This window comes from Pelophylax lessonae, assembly GCF_965119305.1.
Source record: "Pelophylax lessonae genome assembly, chromosome: 10".
In the NCBI taxonomy this organism is placed as follows: Eukaryota; Metazoa; Chordata; class Amphibia; order Anura; family Ranidae; genus Pelophylax; species Pelophylax lessonae.
Genome location: NC_138777.1, coordinates 176,265,060 through 176,289,574, shown reverse-complemented (window position 1 = coordinate 176,289,574; position 24,515 = coordinate 176,265,060). Strand labels below are relative to the sequence as shown.

The following is a 24,515-nucleotide window of genomic DNA, read 5'->3' as shown; positions in this document are numbered from 1 at the left end:
TCTAAGCAACACAGAAACTTCCTTTCTGGTTTTCTAATGTGTCCTAATGAACAAGTTATCATTGAAAACATAATCTGCTTTCAAGCCATAAGACATAACTGTTCTCTACTACTCTGATCAATTTTCGAGTACAATAATGACGCGAACAGAGATGAGGTCATATTTGTTGGAAGATTATGTCCAAACTCCAAAACAGAACAAAACATGTGTGGTCATTACTTCCAATGAGATTCATTAACACCACAACAGTATATTCTATTGTGACAATATTTTCTTTACCTTATTTTTCTCACATAAAACATAGCCCTACAAATAGAAAATCTATGTCATTCATCAAAATACACTGAATTCTCCCAAATCTGAACACAAAAATTACATCCTAAGAGATTCAATGTTACCGCTGATACAATGGTTCAGGCTTCACTGAAAAACTGAATAATGATTGGTTCCTAAAAATGGATTAAGGCATAGTGTCAGGCCCAGGGATGTATGGGTAATCTGCAATTTGGCCGCCTGTGTATTCTCCAAGTACAACCCCAGTGTCACACTGAACAGCAGTGCAAGACAGGCTGGTAATAAGACAACGGGAGTTAAGGAGAGGCACTTCTGTCTCTTAGTCTCACTGTCTCTGGTTACTTTGGTGTGTGTGTGTAGATTTTGGGCTATGAAGGTTTTAATTAGGTTGTGCAGACTTTACTTGGACGTGCACCACCTTCATGCTTCTGTAAAAATACAGAATAAAATGTCTTGTTCTGCATTAAAAGACCTGGTGATCTCAATCAGAAATATATACACAGCAATGATTGGGAAAATCTGGGTTGGGAGTTACAAGCTCTTATAAGCAAATTAGAGTTGCTATTGTGTAAAGGCCATAGTATAAAGCTATATAAAAAGCAGTCTGTGCAGACCCAGCATGCAGTACGGCTAGAAGCATACCATAACATTATCCTTATTCTGGCCATACACAGCTTAAATTCTAAAGTTTGTTGGGCCAGATGGTACTGGCAGGGCCACCTATGGCTTGAATTCTGGCTTATTCAGCAGGAATTGTCCGTACTTGGAGCCAACTTCAGTCTGGTATTCTTTCAAGTATTCTTCCAAACTCTTTAGTGTGGATAGGGGATCCATTCATTTCTTAACATGTATGGCTAGCCTCTGGGTAATACTCCCGGCACAGGAGTATTACCCACAGGAATTGGCAAATGTGTCATGGCCTGCTAATATACAAGGGCAGATAAAGAGGAGCTAGTGAAGGTGCTGCCCTTAACATCCAATCAGAAGCATGCTTACTTTTTTTAAAGATGTAATAGAAAAATGTCAGCTGTCACAAATTCCCATGGACAACAGCTCCGCCAGGTTCTTCTTTGACTTGTTAACACCAGGTTGCCATTGTGCACAAGCTATAGAAGGGCACAAAAGCTAAACAGAACACGTATTTGTGCCCAACTAGCCACCAAAACTACACACAGTTCCAAATATCCTAAATTTAAATTGTCCTATGGTATGCCAAAATGTTGGATTATGTTTGGTACAGTATTGCATCATCCTGTTTTAGTGTTCTAAGTGATGTGTTACACAGGCACCCAGAGCAATGACAGATTTTCAGTGGGTAAACCTCTGTGGTATTGCAGCTTTAAACATAATTATTAAAATGCATTGTCAAAAAAAGTTCATACATGACAACCTGGGGACATGGAATGAACATGTAATCCCAAATTATTTACAAATGTAGCTAAGAGCTAATTGTTGTCTGACATTCCTCTGTTTAGTGAAATGTAGATTGTAGTTTGAGGGTAAGGACTGAGTCACCGTTCATTAAATTTTATTTTTTCATGAAGAAGAATTATAGTTCATTAGTTTTTCTAAGAAGAAGTCAAAGCTCACTGAGCAATTAGGACCTCTTGCTGTCTCTTGGTGTCAAACCTGATGTTTGTCTCTTAATAATGAATTCAGCTGGCTTTTCAGACGGCCACCAACTGACCAAGCACCATTCTGAACTGCTGGGTGCTATTACTGAGATCCTTGACTCGTTCCACCATATCCTTGGCTGCCGATGGGGATGGGTACTGAAGTGCTGCTGTCTTGGTGGTGAGAACTATTTCTTTGAGCTTGTCACACATGAGGTTGCTGTAGTGGGTAACCTTGTTTCGGATGTCCTGAGCTTTGGCTTGGCGTGACAATGTGTCCCCTATAAAGACCAATTTGTGGGCACTGAGGATGACAAACTTGCTGTGAGCCACAAAAATCTTGGGAGGCTGGTTGGAACTGATGGAGCTGTAAAAGGCATCAATGGCGTTGGTGAGGGTGGTGACATTGGCCTCGCACTGCTCTTGGTAGAAGAGAAGAAGCTGCCGGTCAGAGTTGCAGAGGGTGCTGCGGACTTGGCTGTAGTGTTGAGGGGGTGTCCAGTTTGACAGGTCATTTTCAATAGGTCGGGCAACCTCCTCCTCCAGGCGTTCAAACTGTTTTAGCTGAAAGGAGACAACGTATTCAGTGAATTTGGTAAAACTTCAGTATCCAGTTAAAATATTTAGCTCTACATTGAATATTCAAGATTCTTTAAGTTTAAAAGAGAAGTACAGCATTGCTTTTTTTTTAAAAAAATCATACCTACCTAGTAGATGCAGCATTGGTCCGATGCTGCATCTGTCCCCCACCGGCTCTAACACTGAGAACTGAGTGAACAAAGACCGCTGATTGCTCAGTTTTCAGAGCTCCGTGAGCAGATCACCCCTTCCTGTTCACTTGAGCGCTGGGCTGTGGAGGGGGCAGAAGCGGCTCGCTGAGAGGCTGAGCCAGGTGCAAGTCCAGGGTTGGGGGGGCGGATCCCGACCATATTGTCATGATATTGCCCCAGCCTGGACTGGCTCTGTGACATCAGCTGACAGCAGGCTTTAGCCCGCTGTCTGCTGAAAGCGGGTCACAGGAGTACAGAACAAACTGCACTTTGGCTGTACTTCTCCTTTAATTACTGTCAGTGCTGGATAGCTCCTCTGTGTTTTCCTTCAATTTTCTAAACAACTTTATGTAGCTGCTGGGGTAAGAGCAAGGGGCATACTATAGAGTGACAACTCTGAGGCTTCTGTGTATATACAAATAACTGTGGCCAGACTTACAGTGATGGCAGCCAATCCGGGACTCGAAAACGGCAGCGAGCCGGAGTGGGGCCTTACATGCTAATGTCACAATGCCGTTTCTGAGTCCTGGATCATCACCTACCAGTATGGTGTTTGCTATAATCACAATTTTTCTTGTCATATAAATTTATGTTTACATTTTTTTTAATATTTATTACTTCATATATGTATGCTTTTTAACTATCAGGATATGCTAACTGATTGATGAATTTCTATATTATGTGTTAATTTATTTTATGGGCTGCACATTTTTGGGTTTATATTGATTGTTGGGTTGGTCACTTTATAGTGCTAGCAGCTCCATCCCCTAAGCACTCACTATTTTTCAAAAATAGTCAATATTGAGACTAACTACAGCGCTTGCTAATTTCCTTAGTGCAATATATAAATAAATAGGTGTGATAAATTAATACATATAAAATTGATATTAATAAGATTCTTGTGCAATCAATGAAATTAGTAAAAAATTAAATTATTAAATTAGTATAATAATGTAAACTGTATAAATTATATAATGCAAGTGAATAACTTATATTGGTGACAGTTCGAAATTATGCAATAGTGCAGATTAATGTGCAAAAAAGTCCATATGAGCGACAATAAAAAAGTCCAAATAATCTTCAGGATCTAAATCAAGGTGAAGGTGCTTTTGTGCTCAATTATCCATTAAGGACTTATCATATGGACTTTTTTCACATTAATCTGCACTATTGCATAATTTTGATCTGTCACCAATATAAGGCTTATGATAAAGATTCAACAAATATATATATATATATATTTTTTAATATAAACTTTGCCAATTATGTTATGACAGAGTGTCACTTTGCTAATGCAGGGCAAAGTGATGGAGTCCTTTAAAAGACCGGCCCCCTACTCCCCTATACTCACCTTACCTGTGCTTCCTTGCAGCTCCTTGCTCCTCCTCAGCCATCAAGAATACCTAGCATTTAGGTATGGGGGAGCATGACCTGCTTTCCTGTGCCAGTGCCTCCACTTCCATGGGTTGCTGACATAGCCTTTGGAGGTTGGGGGATGCCCTTTCCAGATACACCATCACTTTGCCCTACATGGCATCTCTTTAAGAATGAGCAGTTGAGAAGAATCTGACCTTCCTGAATAAGCCTGCTTGCCTCTACACTGCAGCTTATCAGCCATTATTTAACACTCTTTAAACTTATTGTAAATTAACTTAAAGCGCAACGTCAGTCCCACAATGTTTAAAGCTTTAAATACGGGGTGGGAAGTCTAAAGCTGATCATTGATGGCACAAATTTCAGGCGATTACTGCTGAATTGCTCGAAATTGAAACAGTCCTCTCAGCACTGAAATTATCGGCCAAACTGAAAGTCAAGTCAACATTTTGGCCAAGCCAAAATGACTACATCCTATCAGATGCAATCGCCGATTGCGTATTCAGGCAGATTAAAACATGTCATAGGATCCAAAGGGCCGCACACTTAAAAACTGCATCCACTTTATTTTATTTTTAATCAGGAAAATGTTTTATTGTTTAAAACCCTTAATGGAACAATACAATATAATATAGTTACAGTACATTGGCAATCCTCCCCCCTTTTTTTTTTGGGTTGCATTTGTGGGCATAAAAGTCATACAAATATTGGTATCTATATACGGTCAAACCATTAAATATATATCAGAAATTATACTATTGTAGCCTAACCCAACCAATAATCAACAAGAAGCGCAGCTATTGTTATGCAACTGCTAAAGTCATATCTTCATTTTCTATGGTTTATTTGGGCATACCAACAATCTTTGAAGTAACAGTTCCCTTGGACTAAGTCCAGGGGTATCCAACCATAGGCCCCACAGCTTTTCAAATTTACCCTGACAGCCACATCTTGTGTAGATATGACGTTCTAAAAGTAGTGCATTTGCCATGGCTGACACCCATAATTTATGTGTGGGGGGATCAGCAGATTTCCACATTACTAGAATTAACCTCCAGGCATGGAAAAGGGCCCTTCCCACAGCTGTCCTGGGGTGCTCCTCCTCTATAACACCTTCTAGGATGTTCAGTAGTCAGCATTTAGGATCTATTGGGATTTTTACTTTAAATACCATGTTTAGTGTATTTATGATTTGGCTCCAGTACAGGTGGAGTTTGGGACATCTCCATAGCAGATGGATCAAGTCCCCATGATCTCTTTTGCACCTAGGACAGTGTGACTCCGTACCATATCCCATCTTGCTCAGCTTCAGGGGAGTATAGTGAGCACGTAAAAGAATATACAGCTGTTACAACTTCTGTGCTGCTTTTAAAGAGCAAGTACCCACCGCCTAATATGCTTCTGCATCCACTTTATTGATAATCTTTAAAACTCCAAATACAGCAACAGAATACACAGTGGGAGCAAGGAGGTCATTAATAAGTGCTAGCACCATGAAACGCGCTGACTACGTTTCCTTTCTCCCATGGTTTCTACTATTGCTGTAAATGGGGTTTTAAAGAGGATCAATAAAGGGTACGCAGTTTTCAAGTGTGCAGCCCTTTGGATTCTGTTGCATTTGTTCCACGTGGCTGGATGACTGGTGTTAGCACCTGAATACACTGGAGGTGAAAGGGACTGTGTGGTGGACCCACCTGGAGCAGCAGCATACATAATTGGTATTCAGACAGTTATGGGTGTTGTGGAAGCCTGAATGCAATAGCCGACAGGGGAGATTCCCCCCTTCCATGCTAAACTGATCAACTGGTTTTTAAATCAAGCCATGTATGGCTAGCTTTAGAACTTTTTGTTAGGTTTTCTTTAGGCATATGAACCATTTGGGAAGATTTCCATCAATTCCTGCATCTGTGATGTATGTGCAATAATGAGGTGTGCAGTAGTCACCGGGACAGAGGCCCTCACCCTTATCTGTCATGAGGGACATAGGGAGGCCGCAAATGCTAACCTCTGCTTCTGGGGAAGCTAGTTACTTAAAGCAGAAGTAAACCCATCAATTTAACAGTTTAAAAAAACAAATACATTCCTGCCATGTGCCAGTAATGTAACTGTCACATTGGTTGTGCTCTCAACCAAAATGTTAAACCATCCAATGGCTGGTGTCGTAAGTGCTCACATGTGCAGCACCATGTCAGTTGAAGATTAAACAGGGGCCAAGATGGCAGCTTCCTTGGCTGAAAACAATAGGAGGGTTTACTTCCACTGTAAACTTCATGCTATTTCGCTCTCATGCTTTGATTCATTTTACTCTGACTCTGGATCTGCATACACGGGGGTTGATTTACTAAAACTGGAGAGTGCAAAATCTGATGTGCATGGTAGCCAATCAGCCTCAAACTTCAGTTTGTTCAATCAAAGTGATTGTAAAATCTTGTTTTTTTAAAAATAGCAAACGTGTTATACTTACCTGCTCTGTGTAGTTGGTTTTACACAGAGCAGCTTGGATCCTTCTCTTCTCAGGTTCCTCATTGCTGCTCCTGGTCCCTCCCTCCTGCCAAGTGCCCCCACAGCCAGCAGATTGCTATGGGGGCACCCGAGCCGAGCTGCAGCTCCGTGTATCCATTCAGACAGGGAGCTACCATTTGGCTCCACCCCCTGTGTCTCCTGACTGGCTAATTGACTTTGATTGACAGCCATGGGAGCCAATGGCGCCGCGGCTGTGTCTCAGACAATCAGGAGAGAGAGTCCCGTATGGCCGGGGGATTCATGGACATCGATGGACAGAGATGGGGCTCAGGTAAGTATTAGGGGTGCTGGGGAGGCTGCTGCACACAGAAGGTTTTTTTATCTTAACCACTTTAAGACCGTAAGATTTTCCCCCTTAATGACCAGGCCCTATTTTGCGATTCGGCACTACGTTACTTAAACGGACAATTGTGCGGTCGTGCAACGCTGTACCCAAACAAAATTTTGGTCCTCTTTTTCCCACAAACAGAGCTTTCTTTTGGTGGTATTTGATCACCTTCGCGCTGTTTATTTATTTTTTGCGCTATAAACAAAAAAAGAGCGACAATTTTGAAAAAATAAACTATATTTTTTACATTCTGCTATATGACATTCTCCAAAAAAATTTTTAAAAATCTAAATTTTTTAACATTTTAGGCCATTTTGTTTTCTGCTACATATTTTTGGTAAAAAAAAAAATCACAATAAGCGTATTTTGATTGGTTTGCGCAAAAGTTATTGCGTCTACTAACTACAGGAAAGATTTATGTCATTTTTATTGTTTTGTTTTTTTTTTTTTACTAGTAATGGCGGCGATCTGTGACATTGCAGGGGACACATCGAACACCTAACTGACATTTTTGGGGGTACCAGTGACATTACCACAGTAATCAGTGCTAAGAATATATAACAACGGTGTAAGAGAAAAATCTAAAATTGTAGATAAAACCACAACACTAGCAGCGCTAATATGTATACATAATAATATACTAATATATAACACTAAACGTCAATCCTGCAAGGAAGGAATAATACAAAAACAACTAAAAATATGCACTGTTACTGTAATAATGACACTGGCAGGGAAGGGGTTAACCCTATGGGTGATCAATGGGTTAAATGTGACCCTAAGGGAGTGATTCTAAATGTACGGGGGCGTGGCTTGTGAAATAGCTATAGAGACATGTGATTCTATATAGAAGGATCACATGAGCTCTGTGATCATTTCAGGGAGAAGAGCGGTCAGCTGTGTTTACAACAGCCGTCTGTCCTTCTCTCTCAGCGGGGAGCGATCGCGGCTGTCAGACGGCAATCGGAGCCAGTGCATCGGCTTCCCTGCTGACGAGTGGGGGCGGCGCACGCTCGCCCCCTAGCTTCCCGCGTGCGACCGACGTAGACCTACGTTGGTTTGCGCAGGAGAGCCACCCTGCCGCAGTAAATAGGTAGCAGGTGGTCGGGAAGTGGTTAATGCATAGAATGTATTAAGATAAAAAACCTTCTGACTTTACAACTTTGACAAAAAACAAAACTGGAAGCTGATTGGTTTCTTTGCAGCGCTGCACCAGTTTTTGTAAATCAACACCATAGTCTGGGTCTGTGAGAATGTATTAGCACTAGAATTGTATTATCACTAGCATTTTTAGAACGACTTCAACAATGGTAACCTCCATATTTGAAAAACTCCTGAACGGAGGGAGAGATGGACACATGTTACCATTACCTGATGCTGTTCTAGGTGACTTTTCCCCTGCCGAATAATATTTCCTTTCTCCAGCAGCTCCTTCTGTGTTTTCTCAAACTCTTCCTTACCCTGCAGAAAATGACATTATCATTTACTCTCTGTGAAAATATCAAATGTACTCATAATGAACAAATCACTTTCATTAATATTTTATAAACAGCAAGTTTTTTCGTTTTTTTTATTTTGCCATAAAGTGTATTGCTTTTTTTATCTCTCTCTTTCAGCTCCAGGCAAGAGAAAGGATTCAGTCATAAATATGCAATGTGTATACCTAGTTACCGGGGTCTGTTTTATAGAAAATCTATGTTCTGTACAATATTGGGGCTGCAGCAGTCATCGAGGCCTGTCTCAGGCAGCCTATTCCTTGTTTATCAAAATTTGTTAGAGAACCCCTATGGACTTTATAGGCACCAAGATACACATTTGTCTTAGAGCCAGTTCACACACAGAAACGCAGTCAGGATGCATTCCGGATGCTATTCTGCATGCACGTTTTTGGCGCGTTTTTGATGCGTTCCAGTTCTTTTTGATGCGGTTGAGTGCAGGACATGTGTGTTCCAGTGCGTTTTTGATGCAATTTATTGCGTTCCAGTACAGTCCAGTGCAGGCAAAATTAAGCATGTTCTACTTTCTTTTTTTTGGAACTGGAACGCACTGGAACTGACTGCACTGGTGTGAACTATGCCTTGAAAACCATATAACCACTCAAGTGGAGGATTGAGATGTAATGGGGCAGGAGTGGGTATTTTCTTAGGGACCACAGCTTTGGTTTTATGTTCCTTCACGTTAAGTAAATGGTTCTAAAAAGGAAAATATATTGAGTCACCATGATCAGTACTTATGTAATTTGATATACAATTTATGAATAATATTGGATGTTGATTAGTGATCGACCGATATAGTTTTTTTTTATTACCGATACCGATATTTTGGTCATCGGATATCGGTATCGGCCGATATTTTCGAACATTTCAAAATTTTTTTTTTCACAGGTACTGTTGTGGAGGGATCTGGGGGTCTAAAAGACCCCAAACCCCTCCTCTGCACTTTAAAGCATTCAAAACACCAAGTTTGGCTGTTTTGAATGCTGTCATTCTTTTTAATTTGGCGCCAAGTACCCGGAAGTGATGTCATGACATTACTTCTGGGTTTTTTACATGGAGACCCAATCAGAGCTGAATGCAGCTTTGATTGGGTCTTCTCTTTGGCGGCCGTGTAGGTAGCATGCCCGGGTCTCCAGGTGGGATGGGAGACCCAGGTGAGCTGCGGAAGGCGGCAGGAGGGGGGGGCTATATCCGCTCCCGCTTCTTGTAATGACAGCCGAGTTATTTTTTACTTACCTTTTAATTGCAGAAAAATATACTCACCTTTCTTCTACTTCCTTCCTCCATCAATGCGCCTGCACCGGCCCTGCTCCTCACTTCCGGTGTGCGCGCGTCATCCCTCCACAGCTTCTGGGCCAGAAGCTGTTTAGCAGGGAATGAGGCGCCGCACCGGAAGAGACGAGCGGGCCGGTGCAGGCGCATTGATTCCTGGGAGCGATGGCGTTCAGCTCCCAGGAATCAATGCAAAGAGGAAGTGACGGCGCGGGCCGTGGCCGCAGAGGAAGGAAGTAGAAGAAAGGTGAGTATATTTTTCTGCAATAACAAGGTAAGTAAAAAAAAAAAAAATCGTAATTATCCATTTCTTTTTCAGGTGACTAGAAGTAAGCGGATGGCCCAAAATCAACTATGTTGATTTTGTGGCCGGAACTCCGCTTTAAGAAAATTAAATAAGAACATTGTATATTGTATGGTCAGCTTTACCCTTTGTTGTAGAAAGCTAATTTTGTAACTGCACCTTATATGTAGAGGTAATGCTGCAGCTTACAAACAAAGGGCAAGTTTAAATAACCTGACTCCTTAAAGGATAACTACTTTTACAAGGTCATCCTTTAAATGACCCCCATGCTCACTCGTTGTCAATTCTGGCAGATCAACACTGTAATCATGAGGAATAAATGAAAGGTATGTTGTGAGCACATCTTCATCTTCTGCAAAAGGAATCACCTCTATTGATGTTCATCCAGCAAGCAATGCAGCAAAGCGCATTCTACGTTATATTCTGGTCGTATTGAGCAGCATACTCTGTTTTCCATTTATTATAAATTGGTACTGAAAAATGCATTATTGAATTAAAAGAAATCATGTTTCCTTTTTATCATATTTCAATACAAAATATTAAGTGAAATAAATTAAATTTGCAGTTTAATCTAAATCCACTCATGAAACCTAGTGCTATCTAATTAATTATCCATCTGCTATGCACGTTATTTTTTTTTTTCTGGCACTTTTATTGCGCTGTTGAATGCTTGCTGTTTACTATATCAACACTAGGTGGCGCTAGCGGCTTTTAACTTCAAGGCCTGCGGGTTTAGACATGAACAATGTGTTTTGTTGTATCAGAACTTTTTCAAGTTAAATGATAGCCTATATATAATTAAAACAGCCTACTGCTTCCAGAATTCTACAAAATATACATATCACAGACTCACGTATTTTTTTTTTTTTGTCAGTGTACTTAAATGTAAGTGGAAAGTGACACCAGTTGTGGAAAACAGGAGTCAGAAGGTTTCCAGTGACAAAAAGATGTCTTTCGTGTAGTGAGGGACATATGGGAACTCTACATTGGCTGGAGGACATATGGCCTACATGGCTAAAATAAAGACATAAAAGCGAGCAGGTGCCCGATGTACAGGTAACGTTATACCAGTGAGAAGATCAATGGGGCATTTTCAAAGAAAACATCAATATTACATGCAAGGAGAAGAAACAAGTTTATGGTGATGTACATGTTCCAGCAGGATCATTTAGAATGTGTCTTGCCAGTTTGACCCAACCAGTTGAAAACTTTCAGCTCCAGTCTCACGAAATGTAGTGTTAAACACACTAAAGGTAACCTATAGTCCAGGGGTCTTCAAATTATGGTCCTTCAGTTGTTCAGGAACTACAATTCCCATCATGCCTAGTCATGTATGTGAATGTCAGAGTTTTACAATGCCTCATGGGATATGTAGTTCCGCAACAGCTGGAGGGCCGTAGTTTGAGGATCCCTGCTATAATCAGTTAAAGTGTAACTAAACCCAATAATGTATTGGTTTCGAAAAAACTGTGCTAACTAGTTGTGCTTTCAACCAACCATCAAATGGCTGGTGTCATAACTGATCACATGTGCAGCACCATGGCAGTTAACAAACAAAAAGACCAGGTGCCAGTATTATAAGTATTTTAGTACAAGGGCATATGCTTCGTATCGGCACCTTTAGCGTTATCGGTGCAACGCTATTTAACTCTGTATAAAACAGCCTCTGTGTAGACCCAGCATGAAGTATGGGCATAAGCAAACATTATCTATAATTACAATTGTGATACAGTTATGCTAGCCATGCATGGCTTAAACTTCATCCAATGTCTGCTGTATCGGCTGAAATTCAAGCTGTGTGGGGCCCTGTCAGCATCACCACCAAACCTCAATCTCAAAACAGAAGCCCCTTACACACGGGGCAGGCCCTGTTAGAATTTGCCTGCTCAGCGGGGAATCTGTCCGCTAATCCCCACTGAGCAGGCGGATGGTTGGTCCATGTCCACTCCACTTATGCAGAGCGGACACAGACACAGCCTGCTCAACTCTGGGGGCAGTCAAATCTAAACAGACCATCTGTCCCTTTACAACTGACTGCCATCCAATCCGATCTGCTAAATGGAAGGCGAACAGACCCCCATCTATCTGTTTTTAGTGGATAGGATCCGAATGGATGTCAGCGGTTGTCAATGGACACGTCTCTTTTGCCTTATTACCCAGATAGCAAACAATTGTGCTGCAAGTCTGAAAATGACTTGCTAAGCTGTTGCTAGACTTGCCAGGCTTCGCAAGTTTGTTGCACAATCGCAACAAGCCCGCATTACATGACACAAGATCAATGTTCTTTGCAAACATTCTGCAAGTCTGCTGCAAGTTCTGGTTCAGTTAAAGAGGTAGTATACTAAAAAAAAAAAAGCCTGCAAGACAAAGGCATAATGAGCTAGTATGCATCGCATACTAGCTCATTATGAAATACTTACCTTAGAACGAAGGCCGACACGGACCCCCGGACACCGCTGTGGGAGCTGACATGATCCCTCGGTGTCTCTTCCGGGTTCGGCGGCTCCGGCGCTGTGAGTGGCCGGAGCCGCGATGACGTCACTCCCGCGTCATTTTCCGGCACTTCCCCGCAAGAAACTCTGAAGGTGTAGGTTTAGGAGATATTAATTGTACCTACAGGTAAGCCTTATTATAGGCTTACCTGTAGTTAAAAGTCACAAAAACTGAATTTTTGTAAAATCTTACCGTAAAATTCCTTTCTCTCAGTCCTCCGACAGTCGCCGCCTCCATTAAGTCATCACTATTGGGTATTGACTTCCGCTCCACAGGGGAAGTAAATACCCAATAGTGATGACTTAGAGGAGTCGGTGGCTGTCGGAGGACGTAAGAGAAAACTGAATTTTTGTAAAATTTTACCGTATAATTCCTTTCTCTGAGTCCTCCGACAGTCGCCGCCTCCTCTATGTCATCACTATTGGGTATTGACTTCCCCTGCAGAGGACGTAAGAGAAAAGCGGTATACTACCCCTTTAAGTTGTGCAATAGTCATTCCACCACAGGGGTCACTGTGACTAAATTTTCATTCGGTAGACTTGCAGAGCTCTTGCTGTAGACTCACCACTGCAACTTTGCTCTTGCTAGAGACTTGCCATGCAACTTTGCTACAAATTAGAAAAAAGACTCTTAATAAAGAAGCCAACTGAGGGTTAAAATGCAGCAGCATTCATACTATATTTTAATCCTCAGCTGCTGCATATACATCCAGCTTGAGTTACTAATATATAGGTCTCGTATCCATTGGCGCGCGGGCTATACCCCTATAGGTATAACTTTACAAATTGGAAAAGTGCCAACTAGAACTTGTGCTTCAAGTGCTCTGAAAGTGTACAGCTTGGCAGTGAAAATGTGCAGCAAGTTAACAGACTTACAATTCAACACTGCCACAAATTTGTGGTAAGTTATACTTGCTATTTGGGTAGGTACACACTACCACAGAAAAACTTGACAATGTTCTGGAAAGCCCCCTCTGGCTGAGACCCCTTTCACATGATTGGTCTGATCAGCTCCACCTGTGTTTCAGGTGGACTCGATTGGACCCTCCAGTCACCTTTAGGCCTCTTTCACACGGCCGCTCCGGTTTTTTGCTCCGCTGCGGGACTTTTTTTTTTCACAAGTGTCATCCGCTCCATATGTCCGCATATCATCCCATCCGTTTGCGGATGATATACGGACATAATGTATGTCTATGGGCATTGCGGATGTCAGAGGATGACACCGCTGACATCCGATTTTGCTTCCTTTCCGTTTTTTGAACGGAGGAAAAATAGGGTTCTGTTCCGTTCCAAAAAATGGAACAAAACTGAAAGGAAGAAAATCGGATGTCAGTGAATGGATCCGTTCCTCTCCATCTTGGTGGATCAGAGGGCAGCCCGTAGCACATCGGTGTCCCTCTTAGATTAAATGTACTGAAAGCGGGAGCTGTTAGGAATTAGGACAATGGTAATAGATGTGTTATTTTAAACCAAAACCAAATAAAAGGTACTGATGTAAATTCAGGAATAAGGGATTGGGATTTATCCATAGTATCAACAATGATACAAAGTGGTGTTTAGTAAAATAAGCTGTCATGAATCAGCCTATAATAACAGGCTGTGATTTTCCCACCCATTAAATTCCCCCGCAGACTGGAACTTTGTATGTCGACTTATGTAATGGGATTATATCCCCTTCTACCTCGAATGTCATTCACTTTACACTATAGAAGCTTGCTGAAGCCTATCAAATATCAAAGGCCTTGGGGCCAGCACAGACAAAATCCCTGTGACTAAGTCCATTGAAAGATACAGTTGTTCTCCAAAGCAGCAGTTTGGTTCAGGGCAGCCCCACAATAACTCTAAGATGTGATGTTAATATGTCAAGGAATGAAAGGAAATTGGACAGCAAATGCTTTGTCCTGGTCGTGAGAGACCTGCTTGGTCTGCTCTACAGAAGGCTTTATTACACATACGTAGGATGGGCAGAATCTGGGTGCACCACCTATGATGTCAACACGCAGATTACGGTTCTTAAAAATTACTAGTGTTATCTAAATCCAGTATAATGTCATTAGTATGCTAAAAAATGCTGAAAGAGAGATATTTACAGAATCACTTGGCTTATAGATTGCTGATTATTTGTCAAAGCACTGACGTTTTCTAAAAGGTACGATCTAGTTGGCAGGAAATTTGACTTAAGCCAGCCATAGATGGTTAGAATCTCGGCTGGTTCAGCAGGAACTGTCCAAGATTCAAACCATGTATGGGCAGGCTGAATGTACCCAAGTTCATCGATCGGATTTTACATGTGATTATTACTGGGGACTGTTATAGATGTTAGCGATAATCACTGTGTTCTTCAGGCTGAGATGGCTTCCCCCCCTGCGAGGCGAACACAATGGCTGACTGACTGTGTCGATGTGAGAATCTTTGATTTCTTTTCTAAAACCCAAGGTTGCAGGAAAGAAAATTGCTCCGTCTGGCTTCTCAATCGGGCAGGCTGATTATACCCAAGTGGATCCATCGATCGATTTGGGTACAGCCAGCCTCTCTGATTTTGCGACATGAATCATTGTATTTTGCCAACCGGGAAGACTCCCCGCCGGCAGTATACAATAGCACTGCTGGAGGGATTTCCCCATCAACACTGACTTTGGACTGACTGACCCATTGTGGAAGGAAGGAAAATTGCTTAATATATGGCTTACCTAATTCATGGGGCCCATGGTGGCTATTTATAATGCAGAAAGCCTACTCTCTGTAGGGTACATTCATATTTACTTTACACTACACCTGCATTTTACACATCATTCACAGAGGAGGTGGTGTCCAACACTTTGTTCTTTGCATAAAGCTAAAAGCTACATAGAAGCTCTGTGATAGGAGGAGAGCTCAGTCACATGCCTTTGACAGGTCACATGATCAAGCTCTCCTCCCGCCACTTTTTTCTTTGTCCTTATTCATTAAAATGGACAGGGATTTGTCGAGCCCTAAAGCAAGCAGAGAATGCATATTTACAAAACACACAGCCGTGCTTTAGCCACATTCACTCTTGGCATTTCTGGAATGCATAACAAAGAGCACAGCAAATGCACATTTTGCTGCAAATATGTATTGCGCTTGCGGCTCACTGTTAATGGTAGCCAGAGGGTGGTTAGCAGACATGCATTTTGCTGCACGCTGAAAAAACACACCAGGTTCCTAGCCTGAAGAGCTTCTGGAGCTTCTTTTGTGCGTTTGTCTTCTTTAGGACAGCTCATCCAAGTGGATGGGCTGTCCTATGCACGAAGCGCAAAAAACGAAGAAATAACCTGCAACTGGGAATGCACGTTCCCACTGCGTGAAGTGTAAATGGGGCCTTTTAAATGGTCCCGGGTAATCTCTTTTTTTAAGGAAAGCACTGGCATGGCCACAATAGGGCCATTCTACTGCTTCATAAATGGCCACCTAAGCATATTTTTTGCCCAAAAGGTCGAGATCATTTAAAATTATACAGATTAGTTTAACCATATTGTCCAAAGGGTAAATAAATAGAGTAAAGGAAGGCAACTGTTTCATTGGCCAACTATGTGGCAAATGAGCTTTAATGTTGATAAATGTAAAGTTATGCACTTGGTGGCTAAGAATATGCATGCATCATACATACTAGGCGGAGTAAAACTGGGGGAATCCATAGCGGAGAAGGATCTGGGTGTTCTGGTAGATCATAAGCTTAATAATAGCATGCAATGCCAAGCTGGGGTTTCCAAAGCAAGCAAAGTCCTTTCTTGTATTGGAGGCATGGACTCCAGAGAGAGAGATTTAATTTTGCCCCTGTACAAATCATTAGTAAGACCTCATCTGGAATATGCAGTTTAGTTGTGGGCACCAGTTCTTAAATAGGATATCAGGGAACTGGAGAAAGTGCAGAGAAGGGTAACCAAACTGATAAGAGGCATGGAGGAGCTCAGCTATGAGGAAAGATTAGAGGAACTGAATTTATTCTCTCTTGAGAAGAGGAGATTAAGGGGGATATGATCAAAATGTATAAATCCATAAGGGGTCCATATAGTGAACTTGGTGTTGAGTTGTTCACTGTAAGGTCAACACAGAGGACAAGGGGGCACTCTTTATGACTAGAGGAAAACAGATTTTGTCTCCAAATACGAAAAGGTTTCTTCAACGTAAAAGCTGTGAAAATGTGGAGTAGACTCCCTCCAGGGGTGGTTCTGGCTAGCTCACTAGATTGCTTTAAAAAAAGGCCTGGATTATTTCCAAGGTGGACTTAACATAAGTGGGTACTAATATTTATAGGTAAAGTTGATCCACGAAATATCAGATTGCTTCTCGGGGGATCAGGAAGGAATTTTTTCCCCTGCTGTAGCAAATTGGATAATGCTTTGCTGGGATTTTTTTGCCTTCCTCTGGATCAACTGCGGGTATAGGATTGTGTATATGGGATTGTATGGTTGGGTTTCATTACTGTTTTTTTTTTTGGGGGGGGGGGGGTTTGTATTGGTTGAGCCAGATGGACTTGTGTCTTTTTTAAACCTGACTAACTATGTAACTATGTAACCAAAATGAGATCTGAGAGCCTAATTCATGCCTCTGAAACCCTATTTCTGTTTTCTAAAGTTACTAAACACATTTGCTCTTTCCACTGCTTTATTAAAAAACCCCAATACAATAATCTGTTTAATGTCATTTCCACGTACTGATCTAATGGGGTATTCAGTAAAACCTTGTAACAGTAAACTAATTCATGTTTCCCTGGATTTCTGCTCATCAGTAACATTTGGATTGACTTATTTTAACAAGCATAAATAATGTGATGTCAGCACTTTGAAATATCTGAGGATAGCAGATCATCATAAGATATTACAGGTTCTGCTTTAGTAATTTTCAGATGCTGCCATCAAAAACACAATCTAACCCGATGTACATGCAGAAAGTAAGCAGTTTTTGACTGCATGTGAAGAAATCCGGAGCACAGCATCTCTCCATCCCTCTCTGTAGGGAAATGCTCATTATAAGGTGAAACAAGAGTCAGGCTGCTGATTCAGCAGATTTGCGGCGAGGTGCTCGATCAGTCTCCTTTAAGCCATGTATCAGAACAGCTGTACACACCTTTCCCAATCTGGAGGCATTATTCAGTGTGTTACAGCAATAGACCTTTAACGGCAAAATGTAAATATCATTAAATAAACAGCCTGCCTGCCAAATATACAGGATTCTCTGATTCTAGCAGACGCAGCATTTTGACAGCGCGTCTGCAGTTATCGCCAGATGGCACGAAAGCCCCAGCTCCTCTTTTGATGTGCATGAGTTTGCAGAATGATTGAAATAATTAAAGTCAGGATTAATTAAACCTTCTCCGCCTGAAATAAGGGAAAGGCTTATATCAGTTAAAGTGGCAGTGTCTTCCATCATCTCACCTTCTCTTGACCACGCAAAGTTTCAAAGTTGCAAATTATACAGACAGAAGAGCCATGACTTGCAAGGATGCTAACAAGAGATTTGTCTTCTGGCTTCTCATTATTGGGAACATTTTTAGCTCAGCTTACTTACCAGACATGTGGGGTCTGCACAGATCATATAGTGCACACAGACATGCAATCATATCCCAGTTGAAGCAAAACTGGTTTCAAGTGGTTCCTTAAGCCCCCGTTCACATCGGGCTGATCTGACATTTGATTTGACATGTCAAATCGCATGCCAAATTGGAGCCTACTGACAGCACTGTCCAACTTGGTGCGATGCCGACTTTGCGACGCCATACCGACTCCTAAAAGTAGTTCCTGCTCTACTTTTGGTGGCTTTGACAGTGATTTCAATAGACATCTGTGCATGAACACACAAAGATGTCTTTCAAATCGCCCCCGAACTTGCGCTGAAATGCAGGTTTGAAATCGTGCGAGTTCAACTGATTTCAGACCCACCCTCAGTGTCAACTTGGGCTTAAGGATATGTTCACCTAAAAAAAAAAATAATAATACAAGTACATTTTTTTGCAGGTAAAAAAATGTGCATTTATTGTTTTTTTTTTGTTGGGAGCCTGGAAAGCATTGCACCCACTATCAGCAGATTGTGGGTGCTATTCAGGACTCTTGCAGACTCATGGTACAGCCAAACAGTTACAACTAACAGGAAGCATCAATGAACTACCACAACACTAGTAGTACATTGAGAACTACAAGCCAACAGCCACAAAGGCTGCTGGACCTGTAGTTTTCTATTCACAGAACTCTGCGAATGAGCCCTACACGGCCACGTTCTTTGCGGAGAATGACAGAGTGCCGGAGAAGAAGATCGCCAGGCACCTGTTACATCCAGGAGCCGTGGGGGATGCAGGGGGCCGGTGGATTTGTAACATGTTACATGCTACACCCTGAATATGGCTGTAACATGTAATGTTACAAAAGGTGAACTTATCTTTTAGGGTTTTTTACCTTAATGCATTCTCTGCATTAAAGTGGAGTTCCACCCTAAAAACTATCTTTGCACCGTCCGCTAGCTTAGATGAACCTGAAAAAGAATTGGATAATTACATTTTTTTTTTATTTCACTTACCTTCTTTTAATGAAAATATACTTACCTTCCTTCCTCTTCCTCCCTCTGCGGCCGTGGCCCACGTCGTCACTTCCTCCTTGCATTGACTCCTGGGAGATGAGCATCATCAATCCCAGGAGTCAATGCGCCTGCACCGCAGTCACTCGTCACTTCCGGTGCAGGCACGTCATTCCCTGCTGAACCACTTCTGGGCATGCCCAGAAGCTGTTCAGGGATGACGCGCCTGCCCCGGAAGTGACAAGCAGGGCATTCTGGGACTCCGACGTCACCAAAGAGGACACGAAGAGGGACGCTCCGGCTTCAGCTGCCCACACCTGAGATGGCAGCGCTGGACAAGACATTTTCAAGGTAAGTATTTCTTCTTACAGGTAAGTGAAACAGGGGGCAGTTCAGAGGCTATTGTTGCTCAAATGCACTAGCCCTGACTGTCCCAGGGGTATTTATAGGTAAAAAAAAAAATTTTGCTGGAACTCTGCTTTAAAGTAAAAAAACCTTCTGTGTGCAGGATCGCCCACCCTCATAACCCCCCCACCTTCTACTAACCTAAGCCGAATCTCGATCCAGCAACATGCATGGGAGCAGCATCTCTCTTCACGCTCATTCTCATTACAGGGAAGATTGATAGCAGTGAAGGCCATTGGCTTCTGCTGTTGTTGATCAAATCCTATGACAAATCAAATCCTATGTCTATGAACTTAGACAGCGGGGCTCAGAAGCAAACCCATACAAGTAGCGTCAGGAGTGTCAGTGGAGGACTGCAGAAGAGGAGGATCGGGCTGCTCTGTGCAAAGCCATTGCACAGAGCAAGTAAGTATAACATGTTTGTTATTGGGAAAAATAATTATAGGTTTAGAATCACTTTAAATGACAACAATCTCTGTATGTCCATGGGCACCAAAACAACACTACCTACATGAAGGAAGCCTCTGACATGAAGGAAGCCTCTGAGTAAATTGACTCCTATTCTACTATTCAGTGATATGCAATCTCTGGAAGGAGCACAAACATCTTCCTTGAGAAAAAGATAACAGCAATATGGACAATATGATTTCACGGTGGAGAAAGGCAAATATTAGAAGCCAGGCAGCCAATACACAAGAGAATTATATCTGGCACCAGCCTTCCTTGCTGGATTAGCTTGCTTAATTAACTCAGTAATTTTTTCTTTTTTATGTTGTACTTTAGCTTTCTAGGCCTCTGCTTTATATATATAAATGTATGATACTAATGTGAAAAGTGAGCTATACTCAGATACACTTTTTAACATTTTATTCTTAAAACAGGCTTCACATCCCTAGAAAGCAAACAATGAAATACTATTGTTCTTATGTTAGAGCTATCTAACCTAGATACCGTATATAACATTCTCTAGGTCTATGAGCCCGTAAGGATCTTACATTAGGTTGCCCTTTGATCTGCAAAAGACCTGGGGCACACCTGTTAAATATGACTCATATTCTATCTCTCAGGACTAGACAAAGCATCACACTTCATGTTCTGCTGCTCCTTAGGATATGTAACCTACCTCTGACTAGCAAATATGTTTGAAGTAGACATATCGCAGGATGAAGTTGAAAGTCTACTATGACACACGTTGACCTCTACACAATAAATGTGTAATTACTTGGGAGAGAAATGTTCATCTTGAGTCACCATAGGTAACCTAATTCTGGACTAGCCTAAGCATTACTTGTGAAGATCAGGCTGTGTAGGGTTTTAATGTAATGTTAAAAGCACTAAAGAACAAGTCCAGCTCAGTGTGATTACTACCAGTTATGAAATGACTTGGAATACCTTCATAAACATTGCACATAGACCCTTTTTCTACTTCGGTAGCTCAACTTCCGAAGACGTCAATTTTTGATGACGAAACGCGTCAAGTTGAGCCGCACGTAGCCTCGTTCTCGGCTGGTACGTGGAACGCATACCGCGTCATACCGCGCCATACCCGGAAGCCCCGTGCAACAAGCGGGAGACAGCAGAATTGCGTCCCGCAGGGCTCCCGAAGCGTTTTTTTCCATTATACCCGTACCACCAACGATTTTATACACATCTGCATTTTAAACAATTGTCGCATCTCTGTTCATTTATATATTTTTTAAATAAATATGGATTTTTACCTTACTACACCATGAGGAGTGCGATATTTGTGTTTTAAAACACTCACCTGTAGGAGGATCCAGGACCACCCGGGCACGGACGGCTGGGACCCCCGCTGGACATCTACCTACAAGCCTTATTGACCCACTTACCGTAAGGTATTGGGGGTCAACACCATCTGGTGAGTTTCCATTTTTTATCACACCAAACACAGGAGCACGGAGGGTGACACCACTATTGCACAAAGTGTTACTTTGGAATATCGTCATTGAAGCTAGCTTACCCAGTTGGGATAACCATCACAATTTATTTGGACTATATGGACATCACTTTCTGAACCTTATAACTTTTTGAACTTGTTTTACTTTGCACAGTTTGCACTTTATTGCACTTAAGATTTTAGTATGATATCTTTGCAATTTTTTACTTTTCAGTAATATTGGATTATATTTATTGTGCCATATTTATGTGTATATATACTAATTTGCTGCACTGATTGTTAAGTCACATTAACACAGCACTTGCACTTTAATTTAGTCCACAGATAAGCAAAAGTGCACAATATTCAACAGAGGTATCAAGAGACCACATATTGTCTCACCATACTATTTATACTATTTATTTTAACAGGACATGCGCTGTGGGTAATATTTTATACATTACCAATATCCTACACTATACCTTCGGGCTGTCCACAGCAGCAATCCAATTACGCACAGTGAATGCACCAACACAGTAAACTACATTTCTTTAACACAGTGTTTTTCCAATAGGGATATGCGCAGTGAGTAATATTATTTATTACTATATCATTGCATCCTTTTTCTACTTTTAACCACTTAAGCCCTGGAGGATTTGGCTGCTAAAAGACCAGGGGGTATTTTGCGATTCGGCACTGCGTGACTTTAACGGACCATTGCGCGGTCATGCGACGCTGTACCTAAACGAATTTGACGTCCTTTTTTTCCCCACAAACAGGGCTTTCTTTTGGTGGTATTTGATCACCTGTGCGATTTTTTGAGATTTTTTGATCATGCGGTATAAACAAAAAAATTGCGTCAATTTTGTAAAAATAACAATATTTTTCACATTTTTTATATGACATTCCCCCCAAAAAAATGTAAAAATCAAAATTTTTTAACATTTTCGGCCAATTTGTTTTATGCTACATATGTTTGGTAAAAAAAATCGCAAAAAGCGTATTTTGATTGGTTTGCGCAAAAGTTATCGCGTTTACTAACAAAGGGAAAGATTTTTGTCATTTTTTTTTTTAACGTGTAATGGCGGCGATCTGCGATTTTTTTTTTGCGGTACTGCGACATTGGGGCGGACAGATCGGACCCTTGACTGACATTTTTGACACTTTTGGGGTTACCAGTGACATTTCTACAGTAATCAGTGCTATATATATGCACTGTTACTGTAAAATTACACTGGCAGTGAAGGGGTTAATTTATTTGAGAGGGAGGGGCTGTGTGTGTCCCTAGGGGCGTGCTTTCTACTGTGATTGGCTGTGGCTACTAGTGTAGGAACAGTGATCAACGGTCCTACATAGTAGAACTGTCTGATCAGTGTTTCTACACAGGGGAGAATGACAGGCGGCTTGTTTACATCAGCCGCCTGACTTTCTCCCTCTGTACCGACGATCGGCGAGTGACCGGCGGACATCGGGTCCGCCGGTCACACGCACTAACTTCCCTGTGAACGAGCCTCCGCGGGCGCGCGCTCGCTATTGGCTCACAAGGAAGTGACAGGCAAGTGACGTACCGGTACGTCACTCTGCCTGGCCGGGGCTGACCGCCGCAGTATATAGTCGTGCGGCGGTCGGCAACCGGTTAAAATAATTTCTAGATGTAAGCACTGTGTTTGGCTCAGATAGTTAAAAAAAAAGTAGTGAATCTGGTTTATTATACTTATAAAGGTATAACTAGTATGTACACTCACCTGTAAATGGACATAGTCATAATCTTCCATCCAGCCACTCTCGTTGTTTTCATACTGCCCTTCCGGAGATTCTTCTGCTATAAACTTGGGTGGAGATGGCAAAGGCCTCGACTGTATACTTGCCTTTTCCGTGTGTCCCGTTTGACCAACAGACAAATTATTATTGTTATTAGGCAAATGATTGCTATTGTCCTGCCCAGATTGGGACTCTCCTAATGAAAGTTGCTGCTTGGTCCTTTTAAAGAGCAAAGAAGCATTTCCGTGTAGAAAAGAAGCCAACTGTTTGGTGTCATCTGGTATCCCTCTGGAATACATGACAAAGCGATCGAGGTCATCCGTAGCGCCCGTCTTGCTGACTACCAAAACATTCAAGGCCCAGTTACAGCTATCCAATGCCTGGCTGTGCTTAAGCAGTTGTTGGTACACATCTTCCATCTTCTGTAACTGTTTGCTAAGCTTTGCATGCAGAGTCCGATCAGATGCTTGAGCTGAGTTTACAACGGCTCCTCTAGCAAATTCCAGCAAATCTTTAACTGTGTTTTTCACCCCTTCCACTGCAGCCTGGATGCTTTGTGTAGTGGCTTCCATCTGGTCTGGACTTCTCCAAGTACTGCTGATGAAAGACATCAGATAGGAGATGGAAGTATTAACAGCATGCTGTAACTTTACCAACATTTCCATGGCAGCTTCTAAATCAAGATTCAGCTCCTTCCCTGCAGTCTTTGGTTGAACAGCAGATTCTTTCACTGGAATTGTATCAAGGGAAGATGTGGAAATATTGCTTCGGGTGCTACCTGTGCTGGAGGCAGACAGCCTTTTAAAGCTTCCAGCCAGTTCGTCAACAGTTTTGACCTCCCTATCTACCTGGGGAGGAACATCATATATATAATCCGACTCCAGTGAGGCTTTTCCTCCATGGAACTCTCTCGGAACATCATAAACATCATTGAAATTTTGTTGTCCAGCAGGTTTCCTTAAGCTAGGGGGGACATCATATATCTCCTGGGAAAATGACGAGTCATTGCCCTTAACAGCAGCAGGAGGAATATCGTAGATATCTTCAGGGATGTATGGCTCAGGATCATGGATGTGACTAGGAGCCTGGGGTTGCATTTGCATTTTCTGGTTGGAGAAAGCAGGTGGGAAATCATAGGTTTCTTCTCTTTGAGGGCCATCTGGAACATCTTTACTCACGGAGGGTGGAATATCATAAATCTGCAGGAATAAAGAGGCAATGTTATGATGTTACTGATGTTTCACCACTAGTTGACAATTACTTCAATCTACACTGCATGCAGCGAGTTACCAAATATTAACATTATAGAAAAATATCACAAATCTGGTGATAAAAGCGTTAACAGCAGCCAATCAGATATATTATTTCATGAGCATATGACCTGCTAATGATAATCCAGCTCCATATGATTACCACAATCCCTCTCTTAGAATTCTTTGCTACACACATGTAAGACTC

The 24,515-nt window shown here is 41.9% G+C and overlaps 1 protein-coding gene across 1 annotated transcript in view; it reads right to left on the bottom strand.

Moving 5' to 3' along the window:
- Positions 1-1,198: 1,198 nt before the first annotated feature.
- Positions 1,199-24,515, bottom strand: part of BCAR1 (BCAR1 scaffold protein, Cas family member) — a gene marked incomplete at its 5' end in the record, with an annotated part of 236,411 nt that continues 213,094 nt past the window's right edge. The window contains 3 exons of the mRNA XM_082271033.1: positions 1,199-2,471; positions 8,274-8,363; positions 23,042-24,256. Coding sequence (XP_082127159.1) covers positions 1,962-2,471; positions 8,274-8,363; positions 23,042-24,256 — 1,815 coding nt within the window. The 3' untranslated portion in view covers positions 1,199-1,961. The remainder of the gene's footprint in view (positions 2,472-8,273; positions 8,364-23,041; positions 24,257-24,515) is intronic.